General features: G+C 38.1%; 1 protein-coding gene across 1 annotated transcript in view; it reads left to right on the top strand.

Annotated features, from left to right (window-relative positions):
- The first annotated feature begins 413 nt into the window (after positions 1-413).
- The window catches only part of RGS17 (regulator of G protein signaling 17), a 29,398-nt gene continuing 17,577 nt past the window's right edge, over positions 414-12,234 (top strand). The window contains exons 1-2 of the mRNA XM_041423890.1: positions 414-467; positions 3,145-3,290. Coding sequence (XP_041279824.1) covers positions 450-467; positions 3,145-3,290 — 164 coding nt within the window. The 5' untranslated portion in view covers positions 414-449. The remainder of the gene's footprint in view (positions 468-3,144; positions 3,291-12,234) is intronic.

Raw genomic sequence — 12,234 nt, 5'->3', positions numbered from 1 at the left:
GGCAGTGTTCAAAACTATGTTGGATGGGACACTGAGCAACCTGGCCTAGTAGAAGGTGTCCCTGTCCATGGCAGGGAGATTGGAACCAGATGATCTTTCAGGTCTCTTCCAACCCATTCTTTGATTCTGACTCTATGATTCTTTTCTTTCTTTCATTTATCTGTTTCTTTTTATCTTTCAAATACAGCCTAAATAGATAAATATAACTTTACCTGCAATCAAGGACTGCCCTCTTCCTTCATCAAATAATGCATGGCCAGAAAGGGGATGGGTTATGTGCCTCTCCATACTCCAGAACTGTCATAACATAGCAAAGCAAGAAGTTCTGCTCAAAAGACTGGCTAGACTGGCTCTGAGCAACCTTGGAGGAAGCCATTTCTCCTGAAATGCTCTACAGTGGAGAGCCTTCTGTGTCCTGCCAAACTTGCAAACCTCTGAACCAGTTGGCCATGGTAGTTCATACTAAAAGATGAATGCTGGAGACTTTTCAGTGGTTGAGGTTGCTGGTCAGGATGAAAGGTGTGAACCACTCCTGTGAAACCTCACTTCTGACTGTTCCTCTCTGCCATGCCTTGTGTGTTGGCAACTGCAGCTGCAGATTTTACCTTTCTGCAGCTGCATTAAAAAAAATCCCACCCATTTCACCATCACTTGCTGACTGTGAGCAGGAATGGAGGAAAGTGGTCCCCACATTGTTTTTGCCTGCCTGATGTTCAGTGTTCTCCCCTGCTCTGTCCAAGTGCTCACATCTTCCTGAGGTAAAAGAGAAAGTCGCTTGAAGCAAGTTAAACCTATTTTTTTTTCTTTTCCCTCTAGATTAAATTTTAATCATGCCTACTCTTTTATCAAATTCACCAGGTCCCTGTACAAATGCTGCTTCCAGCACAGAGAAGGGGGACAGCTCAGGTGAGGGAATGAGTGACTGTGACCTGTGCAGGAGAAAAGAGAGAGGGATATTTATTTTAGTGGCAGCAGCATCTTGTGGTGTGGTAAAGTTTTTGTGAAACTACAGCAAAGTCACCAATAGTCATTATCATGTCTGAATGGATAACCTTCATCCTGTTCCCTTTATTTATACTGCCACATATTCTAGCCATAGTACATTTACATATATATATATATATATATATATATATATATATATATATATATAGCTAAAATGGTGAAAAAATGCTTGACTTCACGTACACAGGCGGAATGAATGGGATTACAGTCCAACAAATCCCTAAATATTGATAACTTACTGGTTTCTGAAACTAATAAATTTTTGTTAGGGTGTTTTTGTTGTACAAATATTTCTAGAATCACTATCTTACTTAAAAGAAACAAACATTCCATTTGAAAATATCTGGCTTTAATTCCTTTAACCACAGTCATTGCATTTGCTGAAAAAAATACCAATTCACAGCATGACAGAGCTATCTATGAAATAATTTAAATGCATCATGCACAGTCAGCAGAAGTTCTGCATTATAATTTGGAGAAAAAGACTTCATACTGTCACTTACTCTCTGAGCTACATATTATGCTTCAGCAATTTCCCTTCCTTCCTGTCTATTGAAAAAATATTGGCAGTTATCCAGTTACAACATAGCATCCCTTTCTAACCCCAGATGTTTGCATTTGACATGAAAAAAAAAAGGTGTGGGGTTTTTGTGCATGTGGTTTTAATTGTCAAGAGCAGCTATAAACCATAAGCCATATCAATGGCATAAGCAGGTGCAACTACCAGTGATAGTTAAATGGTTCTTCATTGTTTGATTTGACCAAACACGACAGAAATTACTTGATTCTACTCAATGACAGCATGCATGGAAAAGGTAGCTATGCAAGAAGCCAAAATAACCACCAATCTTGAGTTTTAGAGCATGGGTTTGAGTTCTGAAGCTTAGTGTCCTTGCTGTGTGTGGTTGTGTGTAAGCTGTCTGGAAGGACACTATTGCAGAATAAAAACCTCTGGAGTTTTAGCTTTAGAGTTTCATGTGAATGATGACTCTCACAGGTGCTGCTTGAGTGCATGTAGAAGTGGCATGTCTCTTATTTGTGTGTACATGGTGTGCCCAAGTGGCAAATCAATCAGATTTTGCCTTTCTCCAGCCCTCCTGGTTGTAGCAGGATGCCCAGGGAGTGTGGAGCACAGGGCATGCTGCTCACACCAGGCCATCTCTACCCACTTCTGTTTTAAACCAAGCTCCTCCCCACAGTAATCTGTTAGTACTTTTGCAAAGGCAAAAGTACCAAATTTTACTCTAATTTATATGTTTGTACTAGCCATTACTCTGGGAAACTTAAAGTTGTTGTAGAAAGATGTGAGCCATTAGAAGGATCCTGACATCTAAGCCTTCCTAAATAATGTAACTTATTAGTAAATGTTTAACTTCTTTTGAAGACTAGGTAATGCATGGTATACTACTTCCAGCTGCATGTTTTAAGTCACTGGGAGGAAAAAAATCTTGGCTAATAAAATCTAGGAAAAACTGGCAATGAGCAAAGAAGATCTGTGACCAGAAAATAGTCTCAAAGGTGGAAAAGTATTTTATAAATATGTATTTATTATTCATTTTATATGTGATTAATAACTCTTAAGTAGCAAGCCTCTCAGTTATGACTGTTATAGAAAAATCTTGGCCCTTACCAGACAGCTGCCCTTGATATAATATCACTTACATCAATTTCATTGGTCCAGCATGGACTAAAGAAGTCAAAAACTAAAAATATCAGTTTCCAACTCGTGTTGAAGGTGAATAACCATCCTGCTGTATTTTTAGCTGTATATTTAGCACAATGGAAACAGCTGTGATAGTCCTGTGGTAAGGAACAAGGCAGTCTCTCCCAAGTGCTACAAAAGCTGTATGGCTTGCTGTTAAAAACACTGATAATAAACAGCTCTTTGACTCCAGCCTAAGCAGTAAGAATGGGTGTGATTCAGCAGCACAGGAGCATCAGTGTGTCACTGAGATGTGCTCTTCTGGAAACTGCTTTTAACACAGAGGAACTACTCCTTGGCTGGCTCAGTTGACGGTCACGTGCTTTTGTTGCCATGTGCTGGGAGAAGCAGTTGCACCAGGCGTTGCTGTAGAAATGTGAATGCAATTTATGACAGCCTGTAGTAATTCTGTACATCTCTTATGTCTGTGTTCTTATAGCCACTTGGGCACTGAAGTAGCTGAAATGAGAAAGAGGCAGCAGTCACAAAATGAAGGAACATCAGCTGTGTCTCAAGCACCTGGAAACCAAAGGCCCAACAACACATGTTGCTTTTGTTGGTGCTGTTGCTGCAGCTGTTCATGGTATGTCCTGTAGTATATTTACTTCCATATCCACCACAGGTAAACAATGAGAATGGAAAGCACTGGGAACATGTTAACTTCTGGGAGAGGAGACACAATTTAACTTTTCACTTTAAAATTTGATTTAAATATTCCCTGATTTGGTTGGACATCTTGTGATGGGGAAGAGGAAATAATAGTAAATTCAAGCTATATTTATCCTACTTAAGCCATAACTAAATGAGAACATTTCAGTTGTAAAACTTGTATTTGTGAGTGAGAGACTCAATAATGAATATTGTATAGCTTGCATTCAAAACATTTTTTTTCCTGCTTGTGCTTTTGATAGTGCAGTTTTCTGCATTCAGGAGAATAAAAGGGAGATGGTCATAAATGTGAATATGTGGTGTCCTGTTATATTACTAATATAACAGGTAATATAAGTAATAATAAAAATTCTGTAAATCTGAAAGCATGAGCCTTAAATTCCACTTTTAAATGGAGTGGCATAATTTTAGCAGCTGTTTGTCCCTTCCTCAACCAAGTGTTCTCTTGTAAAGTCAAATTTAAAGTCAGTTTCAAACATAGCTTTAAATTCTCAGTGTCTTGAGATGTATCAGATCTTTATTTCTTATTTTTATGAACACGGTATTGAAATATAAGGTAAATGACATGCAGTACTGTTCAGAGCCTGTGCATCGTATTAACCAGACAGTTCAGGTTTTTTGAAGTCACCATTCCTCTGTGTATCTGTGTTATTTTCACTTCAATCACCCATCTGGCACCAGTCTAAAACCTGAGGCTATTTACTTCAGTATATTTAAAAATACATGCCAGTATATATGCACTAGGGATAGGTTTTTTTCCAAGATACTGCCACATCCTGGAGGTAGTGGTGGGGTGGGCCTGCCTTGGCTGTTATTTCCAGTTTCACCTGAAGGCAGAGTGTATTTGGAGCAAGGATGAGCCAGAGCTCGTGTTTCACCAAGTAATTTTGTGATATGTTCAATCCATATTGAGAAACAGGTGGAAGTGTATTAAACAGGAAGTAAAGAAAGGGTGTTTTGTCACTTTTCTTTCTGCTCTGGGACAAGGGCACAATATCAGCTATGCTTTTACAGTCCAGAGATTCATTTACTTCAGTATCCTGTTTCAGGAAGTGACTTTTATCAGATACCACAAGATAAGGATAAAACAAGTAGATATGCACCTCCTCAAACTACGCACAGTAAAACACTTCACAACTACTGTCAATCTGCAACTTAGGGATTTCCTGGCCCAGAGTTCCTTTTTGTATTGTTCATAGACCTTGGTGGAATTTTCTTTCCTTATTTTGGCAAACCATTTTCTGAAGTAACATCCTAAACTCATCTAAGGTTTTGGCACCCAGGGTTTCCTCTAGCAATAAATTCTGCAATGGGCCTGTGTACTCTCGTTTATTTGTGTTAACCTACTAGAAATTAATTTCATTTGATGCTTCCTTGTTCTTATGTGAAGAACAGTGACTAATCGTTCCCAGGATGGTCAAGATTTTACAGAGCTCTCTCATATCTCCCTTCACCTGTTTTGTCTTCCACAGTCTTCTCTATTTTAATCTCTGTGATACAGAAACTGACCCAGACCATGATTTATCCTTATCTATCCTATTTACTCACCTACCTTGTGTCTCTCTATGAACCTTTCTTATTCTACTATTTCCTGTCTGAGACGTGTGACTAGATCTGTTTTGTTGAGACATGGGTGCACCATGTTTTGTGTTTGCTGCTGAGTTTTGTTACTAATTCCTAGCACTCTGCTTATTTTTAACAGCCCCAGAGATGATGTTTTCATGGAATTATCCATCCTGAATACAACATCTCTTTCCTGAATGAAAATAAAGCCCATCATTGTGCATGTACAGCTAGGGTTGGTTTTTACCTTGCATGCTAGAATATCAATAATATTCATATAATATCAATGATATTCATATAATATCAATAGTGTTCATATAATATCAATAGTATTAAATAAAATATCCATCTGATTTATAAAACTTAATGACCACTGATTTCATTTTTTAAGCATGTTGCAACTCAAGAAACCTTAAATTTGAAAATGATACTCTAGTTTGAAGCTGTTGTGACCCTTGGAGTGCCTCCAGTCCTTAGAAGGCAATACCATTATCTATGTAAACAGCTTATGCACATTAAACTTAAATTAGAGTAATTATTGATTTAAAACATAGGCTGAACTTTCAGCTGCTCTATTAATTGTTTTTACTGTCTTTCAGGGTTTTTCAGGGATTGAGGTTGGGATTTTTCTTTGCAAAGTAGATTAGACAGAGCATGGAGAAGTCCTGTTAGCTAGTTTTCAAGATTAAGTCAAATAAGTGATCAAAGGAACAGTTACATCACTCATGTTTGCTAAAATCAAAAAGACAGAAAAGGTGATGTAATAAGTATTTTCTAGCTTTAACTTCTAAGATCCTGTAATAGAAATTCCATTAGAGGAAAGATGCAACAAAATGCAGTATGAAATGTTTCAGAATCTCAGTTAAAATTAAGTAACTGATTGTGATGCCAAATTTAATAATAACTTTTAAAAAGTAACTAACTTTATTATTCTCTCATATATAGGGGATTCTAGCTAATTAATTCTCTAGGGTAGTTCTCTGTAATAGAAAAGCCTCATCAACAGTTGTAACAGGTTCTCTGGACCTAATGTAATGACATGCTTTCCCTAGTTCCACAGGTCTCTGTATTTGAGTAACATTAATTTCTCAAGAGATACCTGTCTGGAAGTGTTGGTGGAGTCATTAACGGGGAAGACAATGTTCTATCAAGATTAGAATTTTCTTCAGTTTTTCCACCTATATGTGACTGTTGATAGCTCTTACATCACCAACCGCTTATTGCTTCAACTTCTTCACTATTCACAGAAGTGGGAGGAGTATGTGCAGATTTTGTTAAAAACTGTTCCCTTCTTACTGCTCAAAGAACTAGTTCAGTAGTTCCTACATCCAAATAAATAATGAGAATTCTGAAAATATCTTTTGTGAATCATGTGGTACTTTTTTTCTTCTGTTCTACCCCATGTTAAAATCAGAATAGGCATTAAGTCTTCTGTTTGCACAACAGCATAGGCAAATATTCACACCTTTGTTTGGGGAAATAGTATCTTGCCTGATAGACACTTGTCAAGAGCAAAAAATCAGAGAAATTATTTGGTACATCTTATTAAAACCCTCTTTTAAATTATTTTTCTCTAATATATCTTTCTTAAAGATAACAACTATTTGAAGGACTTCTCTACTGCTATGGGATAATCCTTGTAGGTAGCTCAGCCCTAGGCAGATGCTTAATCACTCTTCAGCAGCAGGACAAAGAGAATCAGAAAAGCGAAAGTGACAAAAATCTTCCATTGAGATAAAGAGTTTAATTGATAAAGCAAAGCTGTGTGCACAAGTAAAGCAAAACAAAAAAATGCATTCACAGCTTCCCATCAGTTCAGCCATGTCGTGGAAAGCCATGGTCCATCACGTTACAGTGACTTGAGGAAACAGATGCTACAACTTTCAACATCCATCCTTTCTTTTTCTTCCACAGCTTTTATTGCTGATCCAAATGTCATATGGTATGGAATATCCCTTTGGTCAGTTGTGGTCAGCTGTCCCAGCTGTGTCTCCTTACAGCTTCTTATGCACCCCCAGCCAGGGACAAGCCCACTGTCAAGGCAATGTGAGAAGCAGAGAAATCCTTGATGCAGTTCAGTGACTGCTCAGCAGCAGCTATAACACTAATGTGTTATCAACACTGCTTTGGTCAAAAATCCAAAACATAGCAATATAAGGATCCCTATGAAGAAAATTACCTCCATCCCAGCCACTCGGGACATCTATTGGCACTGATAATCATCAGGACAGTAAATTGCCCAGTTTACAGGGACAAAGCAAGACTTATTACCAAGGTTTGCTCAGATAAAAAAAGAATGGAGATTAACAGGACTATTAAAATGGCTATTTTACTTGAATAGGTATGCTCATGACATTGCCCCCACTAGTTTAAGCTCTGGACTTGTTTCTGAGTACAAGCAGTGAAGGAAACACTCGTTTTTCTCAGTGGAAAAAATAAAGCATTTCTGAAGCTCCCAACAGGAAATGCCTGGCCCCTTACAGCAGAAGCAGATGATACATCCCTGTGAATACCTTTTATAGACCTTCCTCTCTTCACAGACCAGACATAGACCTTAGGCACTCATTTCAGGAAGGCTGCCTAATTAAAGTAGCTAACAGAAAAGTACCAGTCACGTATCTATTGTCCTGGACTGAATCACCCCATGTCTTAAGCTTCTGCAAAGCTTCATTTCAATAGAGGACAGAAGAATGTGCTTCTATATGAGGCATCATTTCAATGACTTGGGCAACCTGAGACTTGCAAAATTTGCAGTAAGTCTTCTAACATGACATTCCATAATTTCGTCAATTACACTTTCTCCAGAGAGTCACCCATTTAGTACTTAGAGCTGTGACTTTATAGTTTTGAGCTCAGTTTGACAAGGTTAGAGGAGTAAGCCTGCTATTTCACCTCCCCAACCTCATTTAGAAATCCATTACTCCAGCTTCTTGAGCAGACACGAAACTAGTTGTTTTCTTTCAAGCACTTGTAAATTACATTCTTCAAAAAAACTCTTCAGGCACTAGCACAGGGAGTTTGGCTTTTCTGCCAGTTTTACTTTGCTTTCTCCTTTGTCTCCTACCCAGAGCAGGAGTCATATCTTTTTATTCCCTCTTTCATAAGGTGCTCGGTGAATTTGAAAACTGTGGGACACTGATGCCCAATAATCTGTCTCCTTTTACTGTACACAGAAGGCTGAGAAGGGGTCTGACATCTACCCCACAAAAGACCTTAGCAGTATGGCAGTCTGGGTGATGTGAAAAGGCTTCCAGGGAATAAGTGAAGAAGATCACTTAGCTTCACCTGTAGCTCAATTGAAGTGAGTGAGCTGAAATGCCTTTACTCAAAAATGTAACCATTAAAACTGCTGAAGACTTGTGGAATAGAGTTTCCCACACACAAGAGATCCCAGGGAAGATAGGGTATTTGCCATCTTGGCAGTAAACAAGAGTTGCTCTTGGCAAGAAGCCTCTCTCCTCAGTTCTTATATCTTGCCTATGACTGCTGTGAGTTACTCTGAAATTTCTGCTTGATGATGTTGTTACACAAATATTATTCTTTATTAAAGGGAACATTTTCCTTGCAAGAGTTTCACAGTTTACTTGGGCGTACAATAAAATATTTCTGTCACTTGTGCCATGAATATGAAATGGCAGACACAGTTCTAAGAACAATTTAAAATTGCATTAATATTGGTTGTCTATGGGGTTCAGTGTTATCCTCCTAATAAACAGTGTGCTCTAAATGAAAAAAAAAATAAAAAAACCCACTTTTTTTCTTTTTTTTCTTTTTACACTTCCCACCTCTATAGTACTGTGAGAAGAATAACACTTTCCTGGCATATTCAATCTTAGTTTGTTATCAAAAAATTGTGTCAAGGCTTTGCATGAGTCCATACAAGATTATTTCTGGGGGCTACAGACATGGCTGCTTTACTTCATTTAACTGTGGTAGAAAGTTTGAAGGACAGAGAAGCAAAGAAATCATGGAAACAAAAAAAATTTAATGCAATACATTATAGTCACATGTTCATAAGTATGTTGAAAACAAGACCCATGTCCTATTTCCCATGCCTGTCTACAGCAGAACTTTTAGACCAGGAGCAGACTAGAGGTGGACTGGTACAAAAAAGTCACCCAGGCTCCAGGATTTTGCAAAGCTTCTGGCAAGAAAAGAAAATCTTTATCTTTGAAACAAAAGCACTGATTTTGAAAAATGTATTTTGTTTTTTAATTTTGCTTTTAATTCTTCTTTTCCTCCCTGAACACATAGGACAACACATCTGAAACTCAATTCTTTGTGTTTTACCTTTTCAAAACATCACATCTGTAAAAAGTGAATATGGAATATGGAAAAGTGCATCAGGAATATTTTTACTCTAGTGCAGAATACAGAAGTGCAGGTTACTGTACTCTATTTTACTGAAATAGAAGGTAATATTTTTAAAAATATTTAATGGGAAAAGATGTTCCAATTTGAGCCTTTTTATACTTTAAAATATCACAGAACACAGTTACATTTTTACCACTTGCTATTGCAGAGGTCAAAGATGAAAACATTCCATCTCTTTCCTGGAGAATAATTTATTCTGAGGGAGAGAAGGCTTAAGAACTTGTGCTTTGTACAACTATGGGACAATATCATCTGATTATCAGAGTGCAATGGGCAGTACTGGTGCTTTCTTAGGAAAGTTGCCCCAGTTCTTTGATGGGTAGTATTTAAAGCTGGATAAAACCCATTATCTGTCTTGTCACACAAGCTACTGAACAGGATATTAATGAAAATCAGTCTTAAATCATCTTGTCTTTAAATCTACATATCCTCAGTGCTGAACCCATGAGAGAAAGCTGGCAGACATTCCTGTTGTTGATGGAATGCACCATGGGGTGAGTGTGGACTGAGGATTAAAATATCTAGTCCTCAGAATTGGGCCTCTCAAGGTGCCTTGAGATACCTAAAATAAAAGTATTAAATCCTCAGCATTTGTAAAAATAATCAGAATACACACTAAAAATAAATAGCTTGTCAAGTTGGTTTTTTCCATACTTCTGTAAGTTAGCAGTGCTTATTAAATACTATCCAAGTAAAGCACTTCTTTTCCCTTTAAAGCAAAAGAAAATTATGATCTCTAAACTAAAAACAAAAAAAAATCAGAGCAGGGAAGCATGTCTTCCTAATAAGTATGAAATTTAATAAGATCTTTCTCCTTTGCAATTAAGACAGGGGAAATGATTTTGCTGGAAATTTATGGAAGTTTAGGTCCTCAGGGCAGGCTGGAGACAGGTGGCTCTGTGCATGCTTGTTTACACAACTCTCCTAAGGCAACACAGCCTGACTTGCCAACCTCTGGGCTTGCACCCTTCTGTTACACTGGTCCAGATTGTCAGTGTTAGCCTAATAATTCCTGGAAGCCTGCTCTCTCCTTGAGCCAGACAAATTTACCTCATATGGGATTCAATACGCAGCTTATCTCTCCAGAGCTGGCAAGTAAAGGCAGGTTTGACCACTTCTTGCACCTCCCTGTGAAGCAGATGCGAAATGCTGCCTTTTCAAAAGAGGGGGGGCACACTTCTCTGGCACAAGGTGTAAAGGCAGGTAGGCTCACAGATATGATAACTGCTCCTAACTACTACTACTCTATAATTTTTCTTGCATCTGCTTCTAGAGAGTAAGATGTGAATGCAGGAAAACAAGATGTTATTAGCAAACCAAAAGAATTTTAGAAATAACATTAACAGAAAACAAAAAAATGAATGTGAAAACAACTAAAGGAAGCTCAAAGTTAACCTGTTCAATATCATGAGAACCTGCCTTGGTCACTATGGAGCCCTCTTCTGAATCAATCAAGTATATCTCACCATCCCGCATAAAAAAGCAGCTAAAAAATCCCTTAATTTAAGCTAATGCACCAGCTTTTGTCTTCTTCCTTTCTCTTTCTCAGCCTCTTGCCATCTACCTCCAAATTTCTGTTGGAGCACAAGCTTTTGCACAGCCTTGGAGTAGGGGCAAGGAGAGTGAGCCACCAGCTCCCATAGCAGAAAGGGGTTTCCACAGGAAATTTGCCAAGAAGTAGATTTGATGCAGGCCATTGCTTTCTGGGACATGTAAAGTAAATTAAAATCATGTCCTTCTCTGGGAGAAAGCTGTAAGCTACACACTGTATTTACTTTGGCAAGTGGTGCAAAGGGGTAATCACTAGGGCGCTGCCAGTCTACCATGAAATCATGGTGGAAGTACAAAGATACACAAGACACTACGCAGACATTCAGCATGTATAAATAAGTCTGAATTAGTTTCCAACCAAGAACCCTGGTTTGAAAAAACATTTAATATTGTAAACTAAGTCCATGAAAACTGATAATTGTTTCTATTTTCAAAGGTATGAGGAAAACTTGTTTCTCCTCATAATAAAATAAAAATAGAAGGCTAATGCAAAGAGTGGAGCAACAGCTTCTTCTGCAGCTGGTCTGTTAACTTTCATCACAAGCCAGTGGTAGAATCCTTATTAACATCAAAATCAGCCCTGGGCTTTCTGTGCCAAGCTTTCCTAGTATCAGGATTTTATTTTTAATAATTTAAACTTTGAAAGTTCATTTCATTTTGAGGAACAGATGGATGCTCATGTGTTTACTGATATTTTTCCCCATCTGTGATAACACAAGCAGGTTAGAAAATGAGTAGACTGTAAACATAATAGACTAGCAAATTTTAAATAAATGTTTCTGAAAATTCACAAATAAAATGCAGATTCCTTTGTGTGTAGTACTACTAAGATACAAACCCCTGATCGGTCTAACTGCAGAAAATAGTCCTATTTCAAGCAAACATTTCTGTAAAGAAAATTACAGTGAAAAAAAATCAGAACTGCAGTTCTTCTAAATTGAAGAATAAATACATACTGAGAGGGGATTTGGGATTACACAAGGCTCATTCTGATTCAGTGGTGCAAAAAATACCAACAGCAGCTCCTTAGAAGGAGAGAGCAGACTAAATCTAGTTAACTTTAGAACACGATCTTGATTCTGTCCTGGCACTGCACACAAGAGTGTATTCAGGGACAACTGCTCTTGAGGAGACTGGAGGGAGAGAAAGCAGTGGCAGAATTACTTCCACTGGTGAAAAGCAGCTTGATGCCTCCTCTGAGGCTGTTTAAGAGATGGATTGCTTCAGAGTATCAGTGTCTTGGCTTTCCCTCACCCCTCATACCTGTTTCCCACCTGCCTGCACCAAAATGCTGTTCATCTTGGTGCCTGTGGAACACTGGCTGGAGGAAGATCTGTAATGTCATGACAGATTTTCTGTCACCAGAGCAC

The sequence above is a fragment of the Onychostruthus taczanowskii genome, unplaced genomic scaffold (genome assembly GCF_017590055.1).
Source record: "Onychostruthus taczanowskii isolate IOZ18803 unplaced genomic scaffold, ASM1759005v1 scaffold8, whole genome shotgun sequence".
NCBI lineage: Eukaryota > Metazoa > Chordata > Aves > Passeriformes > Passeridae > Onychostruthus > Onychostruthus taczanowskii.
The sequence above is the reverse complement of the archived record's forward strand: the minus strand, read 5'-3'. Positions and strand labels throughout refer to the sequence as shown.